Below are 22,453 nucleotides of genomic sequence, written 5' to 3'. Positions count from 1 at the left end.
CGGTGACCACTTGGGTGGGAAAAAAAAAAAAAAGGTGAGTCATCATCAGTTAATCTGCTAAAAAGGGGGGTAGGGGGGTGGGTGGGGGTTGAGTAATGGATTTAAGGAGGAAATTTGGCAACGAATGAACTCAGACTGACACTGACAATCAGTCGGTTCAGCTCAGGACACTGAACTGTGTCACTCCGGTGTCATTTATAGTCACTCCTCTTTCTTTTCCTTCTGTTCATGTCTTGTTCAACATTCGCCCACCGAGTCTTTCTGCTTTACAAGCTCTTGTAATAGTGATATAAAAACTTTACTAATTATTTCCTTGGACTAGTCTTTTGTTACACATCTCATTTCCGTTGCAGCTCGGGCTGCATCCTCCCTGCTCACAACAAGAAATGAGTGAAAAACAAACTCAGGTTGAGTGAGTTTCCTCTGCTGTGAACAATCAGGAAACCACCAAGGTCTGTGTGAGATGCTGATCATGACCTTTGACCTCTGGAGAGAAAAAACTCACAGCAGAGGGAATTCCTCCTTTATTTGCTGCATGACACAGAGAAAATACAGGATGTGTAAAATGTTTGTTGGATATTCCCAAAAAAAAGATGCAACGCGAGGATTTAAACGTCACTTCCTCTTCTGCTGGACCACCATGGGGCGTTAACTCAGGAAATAAAGATTAAAAGCCACAGCGAAGACGAAGAGTTTCTAACTAAATCTAACCTGCGGGATGCCCAGCCAGTCGTCAGCCAGCTGCATGGCTTCACTGGCATTCTCCACTGGTTTCACTGGATCCCAGGTCTCCCAGTCTGGACACAGACCTGCGAACGACGGAAAGAAACACAGTCAACGACAATAACACACATACAACAATATGAAACTCTGCTGGGAAAATACTGAAACAATGAGCTCATGTTTCCTTTATGCACACAACCAAAAAACACTGAATATGTAATGATACACAAAACCAAAATCACTCCTATGATTTACTTTACTTAAACAGAAACCACTTCCTGGGGGGAAAAAAAGAAAAAGATCATGTTCATGTTAATCCAGCCGACAGTCTTCACTGATCCCGTCAGAGCTCAAAATTACATTATCAGATGATTGACAGCTCTCTCAGACATAGATATGAACCTCTTTCATCACAAACACATCATCTTTTGCCTTTGATTCATATAAACACACTTTATTCAGTACTTCTAAATCAAACTAATGCAGTTTAAAGGCTCTTTAAACTGTGTGAGATATTAGAGAGTCATTGCAGGTCACTCCAAGGACTCCAAGAAGTCCATTTGATTAAAAAAATGACGATTAGCATAGATATTTATATACCTGTGTGTGTTTTTCTATATGTACTTACAATAGCAGCAAGTTTATGAAGTTCAATGAAGATGGACAAAATACTAGAAACACTTCTCTGTGTACTGCAATACAATTAAACACACAAACTACAGCCTCTAATATGTGAATACTATATTTTTTACTTTGTATTTTAAAGTATTTTTAACTAGTGGACTTACAGTAATAAACTGGCAACTGTATTTGACTGATAATGTGTCATGTGTCTCCTGAATCATTTCTGAATCTCTCTGATGTAAGACACCGACCACGCAGCTGCTGAGTCTGGCTTCCTTTCAGAACGGCCACACCTAGTTTGATTATTCATGGTGCTGAAGAAATTTGATGGATGACACATCGCAGCATCATCTTCACACTCCCATAGTTCAAGGTACAGTATAGCTAGAGGATTTGAGTCAAGAGCATCTGGATTAGTAGTAGACCACTTAACTGAATCTCTGGTTCTTTTCCAGCTTAAATATTTCCACACCAATATATTATATTCTATTGTAATGGCAGAAAACACAGTATATAACAATATTTTGGGTCCACATACAGCTCAACAACCTAGCACACAAAAAACCCCACACATATATCAGACCATGATCACTTTTAGGGACATTTCCTTAACCACTGACCCAAAAAAAGAAAAATCAGCTTTTTCCCCCAATTGTCCCCAGTTGGACAAGCTGTCCCCAATTAACTGGTCCTAAGTCTGATATTTGTCCCCAAAAGTAGCCTATGACAGACCACAAACACACACACACTCATACCTGGTGCACAGCTGTCCACCAGAGCTCCCAGTGCCCTGCCGTTACTCCAGTCCTGGCTGAAGTTGGTGATTGGCAGATCAGGGACTTTGTGTTGGATCCATCCCAGCAGACGCTGTTTAGGTGTCTTTGACTCCGACTGAACACAAAAAACACAAATGTCATTATTTATCTCCTGACAGGTGTCACTATTTGTTTATTTACTGCATACTTTGCTTAATTTTTTTGTTATTTTCTCTGTTATTTTGGAATCAGGTTTCATCATTTCATGACGATTTTCTTCACCTGCAAACAAGCCAAATCTCAAATCATGATAAAAAAAATTAAAAAAAACAAGTCATGCAATGAGCAGTTACCTCTTCATCCTCGCCCTCCCACATTGGCATGGAGATGGAGTAGTGCAGGATCAGAGTCCAGACCATACCCAGGATCAGTTTCAGGTTCCCATCCACAATGGCTTTAGAGTCTTTAAGGAGAAAAAAAGACAAATCTGAGGTCAGATTCACATCCTGCTCTGGAGACATAAGTATATCTAAAATTTGTCTTCATTTAATAGTGAAAATAAAAGAAATCCTTGGTAATTATTTGCCTGTAAAGAAAAAATGATACAATTATCTGGTTTCAGCTTCCCAATTGTGAATATTTTCTGCTTTCTTTAGTCCTCTGTGATAATAAACTGAATGACTTTGGGTTCTGGACTGATGGTCAGGATGTTTTCGGTGGAATTTTGGGCTTTTGAGTCGACCTAACCGACTGGCAAATCATCACTTTACTATCATATGACACATAAAAGCTTCAAATTCTCACATCTGACAGGCTGAAATCACTGAATATTTACCATTTTTGCTTTAAAAAATGACTAAAACAATGAATAGATTATTAAAATAGTTGCAGATGAACTTTGTCGATTGATTGATTATTGTGACTCTACTCCCATCTTACTATGGATATAAACTTTCAACCTGATTTAACAAAACAAAGTGTGGCTGAGTAATGGTCCTCATTAATCAGACCTCACTGTACCAGCTGGTACCTCATACCAGTAAACACACACACACACACACACACACACACACACACCGGAGGCAATACTAGCTAATCTCTGGCTGCAGCACACAGAGTTCAGAGTGAAGCAGACAAAACATTCCAGTCATTTTTAATCTCTCTGTCTCCATTTCTCTCCCCCCATAATAACATGTTTGTTAAAGATACACTCAGACATTTATGAGACCTTGCTTGTTTGCCGTCTTACAGAAAGGGCGTCGGGTTTAATATAAAAGTTGGTGAAGAGACACAAGAGGTCGGGACACAAATCAGAAATTATGATATCATTTATCATAATTAAACAAGATTATTATTTTTCTACTGTATGATCGTTAAATGTGGTACTAATTAAAATGAGTGTGTAATAAAATGAGACAATGCCAAAAAGAATAGGACTATTTACACATTTCAAAATAGAAAAACATTGTGATGGTAACAACAACACCGCCAACCATGTCCAAATCTGTTATTTTCATTGTTTTCTGAGAACATTGTGAGTACATCACAGCTCTCCTGTCTTCAACAACAAGAAAACACCTTTTTTTTCACCAGTCAAACAGCAGAGAACCAGACTCTATCTGTCCAGCTGTGGATACTCTTGTCGTGATTTTCTATGCAAACATTAGCTCGATGACCTGCTGAAGTGCAGCTAGTTTGGGTTCTTTCACCCATTATAAATCAGAGACGCTGAGCTGTATTTTAAGCAAGAGTCTTAAACAACTTGTTTTTGTTTGTAGTGTTCTTTTTGGTTTTTTGCAATCCATAAATAGAATTAAAAAACAGCGGATCATATAAAAGAAAGACTACTCAGAAAGGTCCTTCACCTGTAACATCATTTGGTTTGTTCGCTATTACTTTTTACGTAGTAAGACTTATGAGTCCATGGCAATCTCCTCAAAAAAATCATTCCCACGCAAGTCTGCAAAATCCACTTTAAGAGTCTGGGTCTCCCGAATAGGAAAGAAAAGGGCTTGTGTATGTTGTAGAACTGAAACGGCTTCCTCTCCTTCAAGAAAATCAGCATGAATTCAGAGATCTGATCCACTGTGTTATGACTTTTTTTTAAATGTTTTTGATATGCGTTAATTGTCAGGCAGCAGCAATATACAGTTCAATGCTTAGTCTGAATTAAACCCAATCTTGCCCATGTGGTGTAAAGTAATTTTGCTTTATAGTAGAATATCAGAAAAGTTGGATGATAATGGGAATTATATTGTTTACTGTGATATTTTTGCCCAAATTGCAGCATTACATTTTAATACCTGCACAAGTACTATGTTGTATAGATTCACTCCTATTTGGTTGTCTTTGTGTACTTTACAATCCTTCCTGCACAAGAAAAATGCATGAAATTGATTTTTATAGCCAGACGGTTTTAACAATCGGTTACTAGGTGACAGTTAAAATCACCTCATTCCTTCAAACACATGGCTTCTGCTGTGTGTTTTTTCACTTACATTTAATAGAAAGCGGAGGCGCTCTTTATGTCTGGGCGAGGCGGGGCACGTCCACTACATAAATGCTGCACGACACTGTTGTATTGTTCTGTATGTGTAATTATCACATGTAGAAATAAATATGGTTATACATCTGCATCCATGGCCTCTAGTCATGGATGCTGACTCATTTGTGTGAATAGAGTCAAATTGATGGGATTATAACTCTAACAGTGCTCGCTATGGGCTTCACACCTTCAGAGTTACCACACGTCTGCCTCTGTTTGCTTATGTAACCATGTTGCTGCGAGCTGACTTTCAACACACTGTATTTGTCAGCAGATATGAGCCATGCATGATGCATACTCGGTTTGTGTGTGTGTGTGAGAAATCCAGTGATGCACCTGGTGAAGCTCCAGCTCTGCCTCGCTGTCAGCAGACCAGCTGTGATCCAAAACATGTTTCAGCAGCTCAGGTTTAGATGAGACGGTTGCCTCACCCATGAGTGACACACCATTGAAATGACTGTGAGGATATAGTTCAACACAGACAAGAGAAGGTTGCGACATCCTGCTTTCTACATTCCTAATCTCTTCCCCCTTTTTGCCAAATCAACACGCTCATTTATCTCTTTGTGTTTCCGTCACTCTCGCAGTCAGTTTTTTAAACTTTTTTTTCTCCCCCCTACAAATGTTCCTTCTTATCTCTCCTCAAACCCTATCGCTCACTCTCTCCACCTGTTTGTTTATTTTATGTCTCATTTCTCTCCAAGGTTTTCCCTCCGTTTCTTCCCTCCTTTCTTTTCCCTCTGAGGTCGTCCAGCCACACCTTTGTAAGTGAGTTAGCGTGTGTGTGTGTGTGTGTGTGTGTGTGTGTGTGTGTGTGTGTGTGCCGCCTCTCTAGCAAACATCCTGTCAGTGGGCAGGACAAGTCAGCGGCCTTTACCCTCCCCACACACACACACACACACACGCAGAGCACCACCCATAGCTGAGCTCATTCACTCAGCTTAACACTAATCAGTCACACTAAATAGGACACTTTCTTTATTGAAACCAGGTGAACTAACGGAAGATCGAAGTTATGACGTGGTTGTTTACTTAATGCAGGAGACAAGAGATTAAAATGGTACTTTATACCTTTGAAATGGTCATTTTTAAACTAAAAGTGCTGTTTTTTTCTAAACTGATTCCTTCAGCCTTATACAAGGAAAATGTTTTACCTTTAAAAAGGTCAGTACAACTAAATATTTAAAACTTAAACATTTCCTCAGTTACTTGTAATGGTTAGTGGTTCAGTTCTCAGTGACTTTGGCCAGTGACCCATTCAATTTAAGCCATTTCTTTTTGAAGTTTCATACATTTATGGGTTAAAACCAGGTTAAAAAATAAAGCAAAGACACTATGAGGAGTCACCAGATACTTCTGTTAAACAAAATAAAATACACATTTTCTGATGTGCCATTTTTCTAGTGAAATACTGGTTGGTTTCACCTCTTCAAGCTTCTAAAAATATCACTTTTTGGTTTAACTGCTCACAATTCATGTCCATATTAAGGCCATAACCTGTGATAAGGAGTCACAAGCAGCTATTACTTTACTTTAATGGGATCACAAGCCACAAAGGTTGGAAACCACTGAACAGTATGACTATATTAATAAAATTTTGTGTTGAACACATGTTTTTTATTACGCCTTCCCATCCTCCTAATCACTCACGCCGCCTCCTATTAATGTAGCGACCCCTTCGAGGGTCCTGTGGTTAGGAACATGAGCTTTAATACTATTTAGTCATGTGAACACTTTTGGTTTTATTTTCCCAGGTTTTGAGACATGCACTTTGGATGAACTGTCCCTCTTCAACAGTTGAAATGTTACATTTTTAACTTTCAATTCCTACTTTTCCCCTTTCCTCTTAATTTCATTTCACATGATAGTACTGGGAACTGAACGTTGAGTGTGTTTGAGATGCCATGACTCCTCCCTAACTTGAATGTGAGCCTGCAGACTTGTTGCTGTCAGTGTATTTGCTGGTTCTGCATGTGTATTTATACCCCTGTGTGTATGAGTATGTGTATGTGGTGTGTGTGTGTGTCACAGCCGACACAGTTTTGTGAGTAACAAGGCTATTGCCATGGTAGCCTATTGTTCCCATTGGGGGGTGGGGGGACATATGGGGAGAGATAGAAAAAAAGGGGTTAAATACAGCCGGAGCCAAAGCAAAAATTGTAGAGAAAATAACAAAAACACAGAAAGATTATTTTGTAGGAGTATCCTCAGATTTTAGCTCTATGGTTAGGGAGAGTGTGTTACGGAGGGTTTTAACAGCTTTAACCCGCATTGTTTCCTGTTACGAAAACCCTGATCTGTCTTTCCTCCATCCTCCTCATGTGACCGACTCAGAGGTCTGGGGATCCAAAATGGCTCGGCACTCTGCTTACTTGTGGCCCATAAAGTTACATTCTGCAGTAATTGTTTTTTCCACTCGTTTTTATTTTAATGGGATCATCTTGACACTTTTAATGCGTTGACCTCAGGAAGGTTAGCTAATGGGTCATACGGTTCAGTTTATTCATTTTTCTTTCAGTATACATGCACCGAATGGATCTGAGTGTTAGATAAGACAACAGAGTCAACATAAATACAGTATACATAAACACATCTACCCACAGCCTTACTTATCCCAGCAGTTCTGACAGTGTACACACATATAAACAGACTCACATATATGCACACCATACCCACTCCTACTTATACGGCATGCATCTATCTATATACTACTTCTTTGCTTTTACGTGGGCAGCCCTACACCTTTTTAAAAGGGAGGTCCAGGTGAAAAACGGTGGTGTTTATAGCGCCCTGCTTGTATCTACTGACCTTCACCTCACACCAGTCAAAGCACTCATGTTTAAATGTTAATATATTGCAACCATTAGAGGCCCTTGTGTCCTTTCAACAACATTACACACAACCGCCTCCTCCTCTTTCACAGAGAGATTTATCTGTTCACGAATCCATTCACAAAAAAAAAAAAAAAGGCCCCCCGTCTAAATGAGCCCGGATCTGCGTCAGACTCTCAGCTGCCACTTCTGCTGCCGATACCTGCTGATTTGTTGACACGTTGCTACGGAAACGCAACAATACCAAGACAACAAGGACGTTAATGGAGATGCAGGGGCTGGGACGGTTCAAGTGTGCACAACCAGAGAAAAAAAGAAGGAGTGAGTGTGTACAAGTTGAAACGGAAAGTGAGGGAGAGAGATAAAGTGTGTGAAAGAGAGTGTGTGTGTGTAAAGGTGAAATAGGTTGGAACAAAATGCCTTTCTTATCAGCATGGCACACCCTCTCCAGTACAGGAAGTTTCATAATAAGCCGGCGTCCCACTGCAGAAATACCTGATCTGTGGTCCCAACAGTCTGTAAACTAACCAACCAATAGTCCGGTGGTTCGATACCTCACACTGACAAATAACCACCCTGTCAAATAACTACTTAAGTGGCAGATTGGCTCCAGAAATAAATAAATTAAACAGCCACAGATTGGCCTGCAACATCATGTTGCAGGCCCACAAAGTCTAACATATTGTGCGAGATCAGGCCCAGAATTGAACCCTGAGGGACTCCACTAGCTCAAAGCGCAACATCAAGATGATGTATGTGGTCTCTAACTTCAAGCTGTGAAACAGTTCATTCAACTTTTAAAGTCCCCTTAAGATCATAAACATCTCTGGAATTTAGACAGCAAGTTCTCATACATGAAGACACAGGTACGCTGATGCCTTTTAGATGTAAGTGACAACTATCGCATCTTTTCATATGACTCACAGTGGTGAATGCGATAGCCATCTCATGTAATGACTCAAATAGCACTGTGGTAGATAGCATCCAGAGGTTTTAAGGGTCATGGATGGTTCACTGGATGAGAAGAAAATAAATAAATCTGGTTTCATCTTGACATTTTATCTATTAACGGTTTATGAAATTGATTTCTAGCTACATTAACAGTACATATACCATGATTTTATTCATATCACCCACCCCTACGTGACCCTTGTATGCGTCAACTCAGCCGTGGACGTCAGCGTGTTTCCAATCCTACTTTTCCAGTGTTTTTACAAACACATGTGTTCAAACTACCAGCAAAATCACGGTTTACTCCCATTGCCTGATAACGTTCAGATGGTGTGAGACATCCGTGTTTTTGTTTGTTTGTTGCATAATGAGATTCCTAGTAATAATTTCAAGTTGGACGTTATCATGAAAAGTATTTACCTTTCTATTTAACAAATACCACATTTAAAAAACATGTTTGCCATTAATGTCCCTCTGTATCCAATGTAAACACATTAACCTGTAAAGTCTAACCACACCCTGCATACAGATAAGATAAATAACTTTAATATATTCTCTTTCAGGTGACAGTCGCTCTCTGTTTGTGTGTGATAGTTAAATCTCTGCCCTTCTCTCTCTCTCTCTCTTTCTAAATCTCTCCATCTCAAAAAGGCACAACTGCTGTCCCACTTACACTTACAACAAACAGCTGTTTCTTTGCATGATGACCACATCTCCGTCTCACAAACACACATGTTCTGCTTCCTAACCAACAATTTTACCTCTGCACAGAACAGTCGATGCCTGAGGCGGATCATCACATTGATGTAAGCTAATATACGGCCGACCGCGCCCCCCAAAAAACAGGTTAGATTCAACTTCTTTTTTTTGTATAATTTCCCACAGTAAATACCAGAACAACTAAATGCAGTTACACAACAGTATGTGTGAACAGATAGAAAGTTGTGAACAATGAACAGATGAGGTTATAATAGGAATGAATGCAGCTACATGTCAATAACATAACTACAAATGGATAGAAACTCGTAAATAGTACATGCACTAAAATGAGTGCAGATATGTTATATGCAGTATAGACAGAAGGAGATATGTGCAGTATAGACAGAAGGAGATATGTGCAGTGTAAAAGGTTCATCTCATCTTCATCGCAACTAATAACATATTTAATAATACAACATGTACTGACTCAAAATGTAATAAACTTCACTCTATAAATGGATTAAAAACCAAATAAAGCTGTAAGTAACTTTCTTGGTTGGCATAAACTACATTACAGTTATACACAGAAGCAAATTAGCACACAATGAGCTTAGATTTACTAATTTATTGGCTCAATGAATAAAGTTTTCCCCAGATGACCCACTTTTACGAGCTGTGCAGCCATTGGTGATCCTTTATATGAACATTTGAAGCATCCTGTGACTATTTAATCAATTAATAAAAAAGGACCATAAGTGTTTTTTCAGTTTTTACCTCTTTAAACAGAAATCAAATGTAGATTTTTTTTAGTATTACTCCAACCAGGCAGTCATTAGTTTCCATAATTACTTTCGATTACTTTCCATATAATATTACAATAAAAAACAAACATTTTTTATATTTCTTAAGCTGAAAAAGGATCTAACAGTCACGTGGTGAAAGTTAATTTTGGGTGGAAATATCCTTTAAAAAAATGCAGGTACCTGCAGTGATAAACAGGATGTGGAGCTACCGTCCCTGTGTGGGTGTGTGTGTACACTAGGTTTGACCCACAGCACACAGACACACACACACACACACGCACAGATTCCTCAACAATGAAATCATATCCCCGCCCATCCAACCCCCCCCCCCAGCTCACCACAAACCCACACACAAGTTCAACCCCCCCCCCACACACACCCTAATGAGGACGCAATGGTTGGTGGCAAAGGAACAAAAGCCACAAACGCACACACACACTCTCCTAGGGCTGGAATCTGAACTCAAGACCTTTAAAAGGCATCAGCCGAAATAACCCAGTACAGAGTAGTATCAAAACGTCTCCAGTCAAACGATACCTGCTTTCAAAAAAAGACTATTTGTCTGGTTTTGCCCGCAGACAATCATCATACACTTCCTTTTATTTGATTTGATGCATAATTGTCCCACCACCACAGCAGCTCCAACCCATCCAGTCTGTGGTGGTGAAGCTGAGTGTGGTGTGTTTGACGGAGTTGACAAAAATGATTATTTTAATATTTATTTAACACTTTAAAACTGCATTCAAATAAAAATAATTTGGATGGGGTTGAATGGCAAATGCTTCTATTCAGTGACGGGTATCAGATGAAGTACTCTATTTTTATCAGTATCACTTTAAGGGCGCTGATGTCTGTACTAGTAGAGTGATTATTACACTTAACTCAACCGTACACCCTCCAATCTCTCTCCTTCACATTACTCAAACATACACACACTCCTCCAGGCGTATAACAACACTCCTCTTTGTTATGAGATAGTTCACATGTTAATAATCCAACAGAAGACCACCATCATTATCATCATCATGACAGTTTGGTAAAGGGCTCAGAAAGTGGTTGAAAGCATATATATATAGTTTATATGATGGAACGTGTACACGCAAAATCTCATTAAATAATCAGATTAATGTCCTCAACTATGAACTATGTATAAAGTCAGACAATACTTCCGACATGTGTTGCTTCAGTAGTCATTTTATTAGTTTTTAAATAATAATTTACTTGGAATAAAGTGTTTGGAGTTATAAAAATCATCTATTAACACAATAATCCACTAAAGACTGATAAATAATAACAGTAAACTATCACACAGCCGAGCTCGGTAGAGGTCAGAAAGTTCAAGCTGTACTTCTCAAATTCCAGACATTTCTTTAACCCACGAGTGTTATCTTTACAACTACACACTAACCTGCCATATAATTAAGTGAAGTCATTCATGAACCACAAAAAAGGAGGATTTCTTATGATCTTACTGAACCAGAACTTTGTGCTTAGTAAGATTTCTGGTTTTCTTCCTAAATAGAGTACCAGTCAAAGGTTTGGACACGATTTCTCATTCAAGTGAGCGAGAAAAAAAGAGTAATCATTTCTCCTCATCATACTGACCATAAGAAAACCCTTTTATAATGCACTTTCAATGTAATGGGGGAAGAAATGGGGGGGCAAAATCCTTGTTCGGTGCAAAAATTGAACGATTCGGTATGTCTAGAGTTAAGAAAGCTTCTAATAATTACGATGAGCAGATCCTTAAAGCCTCCAGTGACGTTTTAAAATGACTGCAACACTTAAAGTCAACTCTGGTGAAAAAAAAGGTCTTAAGATTTGAATCGTTTCCAGAAGGGTCAGCAGTATTTCCCAGGAGCATGTCATGTCGACACTCCCAAAACTGTGGCACCCACTGATGACATGACCGCATGATGCATTGCTGTAATAACGGCACCACTTAATAAGAGTCACATGAGTCATGCACCAGCAGCTCAGAGGGGGCGATCCCACCAGAAAAACCCCGATTACAGACAGGAGCGGGCGAAAGACTTTTAATGCCTTTGATTTGGTTAATGAGGGGAGAGAGAGATACAGTGTGTGTCATTCTCTCTCGCTCTTTAATCTGGACATTGGTTGGATTCAAACAGCTGCACAGATGAAGAGAGAGAAAGATCAAAGACTGAGAAAAACTTGGTCTCATGTCTTTCAGACTCATTCACGAGGAATCAAAGAAGTAATTGAACCAAGAAAAACACTGTTTAGAACATGCAGTGATGGTTTAAGAGGTTAATCTGTAAAGGCGAAGCTTGTCAGGGGATCCGACTCGTAGTTTAACCTTTAATATAATCAGCTAAGCTTTAAAACCGATTCTACATTTGACAGACTGCAGCGAAGAAAAGGAAAAATTAGGCTCAATTAAATAGTTCAAACTGGCCAAAATAAATGCATGTGTAATCCTCTCCAGGGGGATGAAGTGATAAATCGATGAAGAAGCTAGTTTAAACATCCCAAAAAAACAGTTCAATTCAACACGATCAAACATTCAGTTTTAGGTATTTCATCCCCCAAATTAAGTCACCAGTTCAGTTCAGTTCATTCAACACAAACATACGCATACAAAAAAAACTAACGAATTTCCACTCTTGGATTTTCCGCCAGCTCAACACAAACACATGAAAAGTGGGAAAAACATCAGAGGAAAGAGCAGGAGTTATATAATTGTAATATAATTATAAATATTTACAAGCAAGAATAATTACTCAGAACTGTGAACCAAGAAAGTAAAACTCCAGCAACACTTGGAGTATTTACACTAAGTGATGCTGGAGCTTTACTTTCTTCAGCTTCTTTTCCTTCCCCATGCACCTTGGAAATAGATGAAGTTGTGCCAGAAAGCAGTCAGTCAGAAATAATGACGGACAATCATTTAGGTGAAGTTTTGACAGGTGTCTACTGTCCATATTGGATACTTGATATGGTCAGTGGATCATGTTCTAGTGTCAGACTTTCTAAGCTTACTGGAGAATGACGACACATTGGGTTAAAAAATACTTGGCAGGGCATCAGATACCTAGATCATATTCAGCACAGAATCATCTACTCTCAACAGGTCTGACATCAGAGGCCATAACATGCAGGATAGAAAGCAAAAGTGGGCCTTAAATTGAGCTGTGAGGCACACCACAAGGGGAGATAAGCCTGATAAGCAGCCTGTAAATATTCCACTCATACACATATAGATGGACAGTAGAGATGCAACAGTTAATCAATTAGTTGACTGACAGAAAATGTAATTAGCGGCCACTTTAATAATCATTTTAATCCCTTTTCATGCAAGTCTGCCAAATATTCTCTGGTTCCAGCTTCTTAAAATGTGAAAATTGCTGTTTTTCTTTGTCATATGAGACACTAATTTGAATATCTGAAGGTTTTTTGGACTACTAGACAAAATAAGCAAATTGAAGACATCACTGTGGCCATTTCACAGACTAAACTAATACTTGATTGATCAAAAATAATCAGCAGATTAATCTATGCGAGGGAAGGACCACCGACAGTGGCTGTGGCTAAACAGAAAAGACTCCACCTGGGCCGACAAGTGAGTAGATGGCATCTAGAGGGGTGAGCGAGCCCGGTACGCTGGGATTTAATGCTGAACTCTGTTGGAGGTGTGGTGGGTCTATCAGCGACACATCGAGGAAGGAGGGCGCCCACTTGGCAACCCAGAGGATGCTATCACTCATCTCACAGAGTCCTGGCAGCAGGCCTCAAGTGGATAATAACATCCAGTCCTACACAATAGATCTTATAATGAAAATCATTTAGTTGCAAAGTGTTCCAGGATTGAGACTGAACACCAGTAGAGTGCCATCACAGATCCTGCTCTGGTCCAATGTGTCAAATACAGCTTGATGGTCCAGTAGTGTCAGAACGCAGCATCACAGGTAACCAAAGGGTTAAATTAAGTACAACATACCTATAAATAAACGTGTTTCTATAACAAAAACAGTCGAGTTTAAACATACTTAATACCAGCAAACAGCGGAGGAAACATGAAAACATGAGAACCACAAGAGAGCTAAGTAACCAGCACAGTGCTGCCCTGTCATTAACACACACACACACACATCTGGCATTACGTCTGAATGCATAAACAGGACGCACACTGACACACACACACACACACACACACACACACACACACACACACACACACACACACTGCAGCGTTTAGCCTTGCATGACCTCACCCTGCTGGTTCCCAGGCTATGATGTCATCAGAACCAGACTGGCCATGTGGTGAAGAAGAGGAGGATGAAGAGAAGAAAGAGAGAAAGAGTGAGGGAGGTAGAGGAGGTAACAATGAACCAACCAATGAAACACACCGGAGGGGAAATTTGTGTGAATGAAGCAAGACAAAGATGTAATGAAGAGGAGATAGAGTAGAGTGTGGAATCCTTCGTTATTAATGCAAATCGTTGATATTTACTATTAAAACAAGATTGTTCTCAATAGATTACTTTGAATAATAATAAATAAATATAAACATGTGAAGTTTATTTAATAGACGCCAAACTTCTGAACTTTTAAATCCCAGCAATCATTAGTTGCAGCCCTACGTTCTTTGATTTCAATCACGAACTATGTGATCAAAGATTAAATGAATACGATTAAAAATTGGACCAGACATTTTTATACGGACATATTTCTGTCAGTGCTAAAAAAGAAAAGAAAAAAAGGTGCTGAGCTTCAATACCCAGGAGTAAAGTTTGAAAACAAAACAAAAAGAGAAGAAAAAGAAGAAATGAGACCAGAGAGAGTAAGACGAGCAGAGTTTGAATGTTTGTAGCAGAGCCAGGCTGCAGGAGGTTCACCACGATGATTATCACTTAACAGAGGACCAAAACCACACACACACACACACACACACAAAGACAGGCACACACAAAGACACACACACACACACACACAGACACAGCTCAACATCACAGTGTGTGTTGGGAAGTTGGAGTGTATGGTTTGTTAAATTTAGAGATTTGTGGTTTTTGTGTAAGAGTGTGTGTGTGTGTGTGTGTGTGTGTGTGTGTGTGTGTGTGTGTGTGTGTGTGTGTGTGTGTGTGTGTGTGTGTGTGTGTGTGTGTGTGTGTGTGTGTGTGTGTGTGTGTGTGTGTGTGAGAGAGAGAGCGAGAAAACAACAGTGTTTTGTTTTGAGTGAACTGTCTGTGCATCTCTGTCATCTTCCTGTCAAGTTTTATCATCATCATTAACCAAATATTTAGTCAACAGTGACTGTCCTGAACGCCACATCATGTTTGTGTGTGTGTGTGTGTGTGTAAAATTACATCCCCGACATCAAAGACAGATGAGCACCAGAACAAAAAGACACCAGCGACTTGATGACAACAATTCAGCTTCATACAGACATGAACGTCTGCTATGAGACAACCGGGATGACTGGAGGGGACGACAATGGCATTAAAGCCAGGTGTGTGTGTGTGTGTGTGTGTGTGTGTGTGTATGTGTCATCGCCAGTAAACAAGTTTCCATTCACCATTATTGTGTTTTGTTGGCATCAGCAGAAACCTCAAACCCTGGCAGATGCATTAACACCAACACTAATGCTAGGCTTAAATGTAGAGCTGAGTCAATTAAACTGTTTTAATAGTTGATAAAAGTCTTTTTTTAAGAGAAAAATGTTCAACTTCACTGATTTAAGCTTCTTAAATGTGAATATATTCTGTTTTCTTTCGTCTTCTATGACAGTAAACTGAATATCTTGTGAACAAACAACACATTTGAAGAGGTCAACTTGGGTTGAAGAAACAAAAACAAAAAAAAACACTTTCCACCATTTTATGGACAAAGCTAATTGATTAATTAAGAAAATAATACACAGTAGGAGTGGACGATATGAACTATTGAGCCTTCCTCGCAGGAGTTTTGGCTCTCCTCGTCCTCAACATGGCTGCTTGTGCTTGAGATGGTGAAATACGTTTGCTGTATTGCCTCTTGTTGTCACAGTCTTCTTGCACTTTCTACATATTACCGTGGTTTGTTGTACGTCTGATCTTTCATAACCAAACCACTTCCACACTATCGAAGTCACTCCCCTTTTTAAAAACTAACTCCTCCACCGTTGAGCCGCTAGCAATGTTTCACTTTCCGCCATGCTTGCTGCTGCTGTGCATAACAGTATGACATCATCACATCATTACATCAACAAGTCTGAATATTACCATCACAATATGCAGACTTACCCAAATGTTCTTTTTGTGATTTGGGTGAAATGACCCTTTAAAAAGGCAACTTTATATTATATATATTTTGTTATATTATAATTCTGTAAAAAAAAAAAAAAGGTATTTTATCTACATCTATTCTGAAAGTTGGAATAGTAATAAAATCAACCTACCAGCCTCCACACTCTCCAATTAACATGATGTGTTGTTTATTTAAGCCGTACACTCCAGGAAAGTTATGTAAATCTACTCATCTAACCTGCAGGAGAGTAAACTGGCATATAATGAATTTTAATTAATCTGTATGATTAGTCATTTGGTCTTCAAAATGTCTATCATCGTTTTCCAAAGCTCAAGATGAAACCTAAAATGTATTTTTTTGTTCTAAACAACAGTCCACTATCCAAAAATATTCAGTTTAATATCATAGAGAACTATAAATATCAACATTTAAGAAGCTGGAAACAAAACATTTTGGCAAGTTGATGGACTAATTGATGAATTTTTGCAGCCCTAAAGCGTATTTCCCAAAATGTTGAACTGCTCCTTTAACAGCTACTCAAATTAAACAGTCTGAAGTTAGAAGGGAGAAAAAAAAGCCAACAATGTGCGACAAAGGGCAGCAAATGCACTGAAAATTATCACCAACAAAAACCCCATTTAAGCAGTGTGTTTTCATCACTTTGATCTTAAATAAACTTCCTTTATTACAATGTTTGAATGTTTCTTAAAGTGGATTTCTGGTGACATTTGTTGATTTAATCTTCACACTGAAAAAACTAAAAAAAAGTATCACAAAGCTGCTGCATTTAGACCCGAAACCAACAGAAGGAGCTTTCTCTGCAGAGGAGAGGTGTAAGTCTATATCCCTGCCTCTATCAGGTTACCTTTTCTACAGCAACACTGGCTCTGTGGGTTTAGTCACACACACACACACATATACACACACTACAGCCTGCTAGCATGGGCGGGGAGCTGATAGAGTGCAAAGATAAATACCAAACTTTATTTCTGTGTGTAGATTAAACATCTGTAAAGTCAACTTTAAACAGAAATAGTCCCGTCAAGTAGAGCTGAGACAAAAAAAGGGATTTCTTTATGCAGTTGTGTTTTGTTTTTCCACCTCTGAGCTGCAGGTTTTGTGTTGTGTTGTGTGAGTAGGAAGTTTCATGATGATGTCAGTGAGCTGAGTGTCCTCGTGTGGTTTTTTTTAGCAGCTATGACGACGTCTTATGGTTCAGTCGCACCTGAATGAGGCTTTTGGCAGAGTCGCTACATGTTGGAGGTGCAACTTTCTTCAATTATGCTCCAAAATTAAGGAAAGAGATGTGAGCTTTGTGAACATTGGTAAGCAACAGCTGAAATCATATTTATTTAATCTGGCTTTTAACTAACAAACGTCTAATTGTATCATTTTATTTGTTGCTGGTGCTCTATTAACAAAGATTAGTAGTAGTAACAGTAGTAGTAGTAGCAGTAATATCATTATTATTATGTCTATGCTCGGCATGTCACTCAATTGTCACTTTCAGGATCATTTAGGCCATTCATTTCCATGTGAGTGGTGCTACACATAAGAAAGCAATTAATTAGTTTAAAAAAAAATGTTGATTGATTGGCACTGCGCCTCTCTCTTTCTCTCCTCTCACTCTCCCTCGGTCTCCTTCAACCCCAACTGGTCGGCCACCTAGACCTCGGTTTCTTCCCATTAAAAGGGGATTTTTTTTCCTCGCCACTGTCGCCAAGTGCAGTCTCTTTGAATTAAATTAAAGAGTACAGTCTAGACCTGCTCTTTGTGAAAAGTGCCTTGAGATTACTTTTGTTGTGATTTAATAAATAAAGATTGACTGGCTGATTTATTATCAATTCATCTGCAGATCATTTTCTTGTTTAGTCCATTAATTGTTTAGTCTATAAAATGTTAAGAAATAGTTTTTAAAAAATGTATTCACAATTTCCTAGAGGCGATGATGTCTTTAATTGCCTTTGTTTTTGTCTGACTGGCCAAATGATGGATGATTACCAAAACAGTTGCTGACTCTTTTCCCTCCAATCACCTAATTGATTAACAGTTGCAGGTTTAACTACACACATTCAGACTGAACATTAATAAGTAACAGCTGACTGAACTCCGCTGAATACACTTTTTCAGTTAATGTTTATAACAGCTCGCCAAGTGGGGCTGAACAATCGATCAAAGGCTTACTGAAACAGACATTATAATTCCCCAACACTTAAGTTTCACGTCAGTATGTTTGATGAATTAATGCCTTGAGACATTCGGTCGTCTGCCTTCAATGCATCTGAAAAGCATTAAAGTTGAATCGCTGTCACTCGGTGTTGCATTCTCTCTGTGAGGCGGAGTCGTCCCTAAGTGAAAGTCGAGTCGGCATCGTTCATCATGTCATTGTCTGGAGAAGTTATTTAACACGAGCTGCACCGTCTAAAGGCCCAGCATGACTGAAATACAAAAGCATCTTTAACTTTTGAAGGAGAGCGTGACTGAAATGCAGCTGAGGTGGGAACGATGAACAGTAAACAAGACGCTACAACTACATTAATCTTATATATTAGACTAAATACTGTCAGAAAATGGGCCGCTGTAGCAGAGCTTTGCATTTGTGTAATTAGAGCTGCGACTGACAAATAAATGAAACTACAACTATTTTAATAATAATCAAATAATCATTTTTAGTAGTTTTTTAATGAACATTCATTGATTTTAGCTTCAACTATGTGATTATTTAAATATTTTCTTTGTCAAACATAATGATAGTAAACTCAATATCTTCAGTGTTGGATCGTTGGTTGAATAAAACAAGAAGAAATGAAGACGTCAGCTTGGACTCTGACCTTTTAAAGACAACATGAGTGACAGATAATGAAAATAATCATTAGTTACAGAACAACAAACAAGAAGCTACAACTAAATTAATCTATAACAGACTAAATACTGTCAGAAAATGAGCCGCTGTGGCAGAGCTTCTTTGCATACATGTACCTAGAGCTGCAACTGACAAATACATGAATTTGCAACTATCTGAATAATCGTTTTTAGTAGATTTTTAACTAAAAAATGCCAAACATTTGCTGCTTTCAGCCTCTCATGTGATTTTTTTCGTTATTTTTTGTCATTCATTATGACAGTAAACTGAGCATCTTCAGTGTTGGACTGTTGGTTGAAACAAGATGATACGTCAGCTTGGATTCTGACCTTTTAGAGACAACATGACTGATAGATAATGAAAATAATCGTTAATTACAGCCTTAAATGTGTATATCTACAGTTTGACATGATCTAAACTCTGCAGCTCTTCAAGAACCAGAGTTTATTGACAGCTGTTAACTCTGAAGTTAGCAACAACTTTAACCTCTGCCCTGGTTCTTAGCTGCAGTCTGGCAGCAGCAGTGACACAAATTACACAAGCTGCTGTACTAATGTCACTATAACCCCTAAAACCATCCTGCATCCTGAGATAAACTGAGCTCATACAGCTATTCATCACATTACTTTATTTGATAGTCAAGACATAAAACAGCGTGTTTGTACAGTACATAGATTTTCTGTTTCAGCTTCACAGTGAGGACAGAGAATATTGTGCACAGGTGAATTTTAATTTAATCATTTAATTATTTATTACCAAGATAAACATGGCAATTAATCATGATATTGATTTCAGGCGATATCAACCAGCCCTGCTGCTCATTATTGCTGAGAGTACAATTCAAAAAAGTGAGTCCAACAAGTTAACAATTAAATTTGTTACATGTGTTCGGCCCGTTTCATGATTCAGGGACAGGCATCTTTACCTTAATAACTTCAGTTCACTGTTTGGGACAATATAGGACACACCCCACTAAATACGAGGAGGCTGGAAGGACTATTATTTTTATTTTGTCTTATCTGAAGCTCTGTTTCTTTCAGTTTCTTTCTGTTTGAGTTTGAGCTGTTTTGTTGTTGCTCCAAAAAAATCGGTGTTTTGTTCCAACACAACAAATCACGTGTGTTTAATTCTTTTAAAGCCTCCTCTGTGCTGCAGCCTCACAACACTGAACAGAGTGACCCAGGCCTGTTCATCGTGTTAGAAATGCTCCGATATTTTGACCAGAATACAAGTGATGAGAGCCAGTAGTGATCTGGTTGTAATTATTGATGTGATCCTGATAATTATCTTGGTTGTCAGTAATAGTAAACAGGCAGTGGACGGACTGGACTGTGTTTCAGCCTATGGTTTCAGCACATGAACACAGGACTGTGAGGTGTTGCAGAGGTTTCGGTTTTGGCTCCGGTTTAGTAACAATGTGTGCAATAAAAACCAAAAACCAAAGATGAGAACAAAGGTCAGAGCCATAAATATGACAGCAGCTCTGAAGGAGTGAAACTAAAGACCTGAAACGAATGAAGAAAAGAAAGTTTAAAGTGTTTTTATGGCTTCAGTGAAATGAAAATGATTTGAGGTTTTGCACACATCTCTGCACTTCAATTTAGGGCTGCTAGTAACCATTCATTATCAATTAATCTGTTTATTTTCTCAATTTTCAAAAGTCGTCTGGTCTTTATAAAAATGAAAAGAAAAATGAAAAAAAAATGAAAAATGTGTTCTTGCTGTCTTGTTTTGCCCGACCAACAGTCCACAACTCGAAGATATTCAGTTTATTATCACAAAAGATAAAGACGATAAAATATTCACATTTAAGACGCTGAAACCAGATAATTTGGGCATTTTCTCCCCTAAAAAATGAGTTGTAACAATGAATCAGCTATCAGAACAGCTGATCAACTCATGAATTAACTGACCAACCTACTAAATTAATAAGGTGAACATTGTACCTGCTTAACAACAGCTTGTTAGCATGCTTGGCCCATATGTCTCATGCCAACCTGAACCCTCATCTGGGTCACAGCTGGATTTGTAGCTCACATGCCGCTCACCATGACTTTTATATCATCAGATTTTAAGCCTTTAGGGTCAATAAGTATTAAAAAAAAGAGTCTCAAAGAGCTGTATGACTAAATGATGTTGGCTCCATTCATGTACTAAGAAGGAAAGCCAGCCAATCACTGGCTTTGTTTACTAAGGTTGCCGGGGCAACGGCTGGAATGCACCTCATCTCATAGTGACTGACCTTGGGACACGCTGTCATTCAATGCTCTCTGTGTGTGTGTGTGTGTGTGTGTGTGTGTCTCCCGTCTTGATACGGACCGTTCTTGTGACTGTATTGCGATTAAAAGTAAACACCGACGTTGCCAAAACAGTTTCAGCCTCACAGACAGCAGATAAAATTGGTATCTATGAGAGTTTCACTGTCTTTAAGGCTGAAGAATCTCTGTGTGTTTGTTTAGTTTGTTTATTCAGATCCACCTTTAGTCACTGTATTGTAACACTAGCTACTGCTCCTTGGGTTAATACACATTAAACCAGCTGAATGTGTCTTTTTTCACATTATTTTGTGCATGAATTTATACCCTGATTGATATAAAAGTTAGTTTTACGCCGCTTTCTCTTCTTTTAACTGGATCATTGTGATGTTGAGTGTCATTATGAGGTTGATGCATTGTAATGAGTAATTTCACAATCCTTAAGCTGCAATTAAAACTTGCACAAACCTTAAAAAGGATGATGTATGAACGTTCCCACCTAATCAGGACCGCCGATTTTAAATGAGAGGGGAAAGAAACAGAGCACTAATATCAGATCGTACTTAGTTTCTTCCATTTTTTTGGCTCTCATATTTAGGATTTTTTGTTGTTGTTGTCCTCTTATAATTCACACACCGAGATACAGATCTACCACTGTTTGGCGAGCTCGGTATCTGAATGATTCAACAGCTGTGAGCCAACGTTCTTTCCTACCTGGCTGTATGCAGGTTGTAGCGCGACTCTAACAAAACTATCGCTTATATCAAATTCTCATTTTGAAAAGATAAGAACAGAAACCTGATAAGCTCTTTTGTCCTGTGACAAAAATAACAACAATATACTGATTGGAGATCAACCAAAAAACTGTACGTAATGTCACATTTTCTACCTCTATTCTTTTCTTATTATTTTACCATTCTTATTATTATTTCTTTGAACGTGCAGATGGATTAAAAAGTCTCAGCGCCACACATTCACTTCACAAACAAGAAAAATGTCCAGATCTAGAGTTTAGTATCCCACAGAGGAAATTCATGTGGTCGCGCAGGTTTGGAAAAAGCAAAAATTCAACAATACAACGCGCTACATCAACAAACACGCTTAAATAGACCAACATCACAGCAGCAGCATAAACATAAACAATGATGGATCCTTTTT

At 38.7% G+C, this 22,453-nt stretch overlaps 1 protein-coding gene across 2 annotated transcripts in view; it reads right to left on the bottom strand.

The window, feature by feature from the left end:
* flnbl (filamin B, like) overlaps positions 1-22,453 on the bottom strand; it is a 79,449-nt gene that overhangs the window by 44,380 nt on the left and 12,616 nt on the right. For both annotated transcript variants that reach the window (XM_062416590.1, XM_062416591.1), the window contains exons 2-4: positions 2,456-2,565; positions 2,103-2,238; positions 712-809 (exon numbers count right to left, since the gene is read on the bottom strand). In XM_062416590.1, the coding sequence (XP_062272574.1) occupies positions 712-809; positions 2,103-2,238; positions 2,456-2,565 (344 nt within the window). The remainder of the gene's footprint in view (positions 1-711; positions 810-2,102; positions 2,239-2,455; positions 2,566-22,453) is intronic.

Source organism: Scomber scombrus, chromosome 3 (genome assembly GCF_963691925.1).
Source record: "Scomber scombrus chromosome 3, fScoSco1.1, whole genome shotgun sequence".
In the NCBI taxonomy this organism is placed as follows: domain Eukaryota; kingdom Metazoa; phylum Chordata; class Actinopteri; order Scombriformes; family Scombridae; genus Scomber; species Scomber scombrus.
The sequence above is the reverse complement of the archived record's forward strand: the minus strand, read 5'-3'. Positions and strand labels throughout refer to the sequence as shown.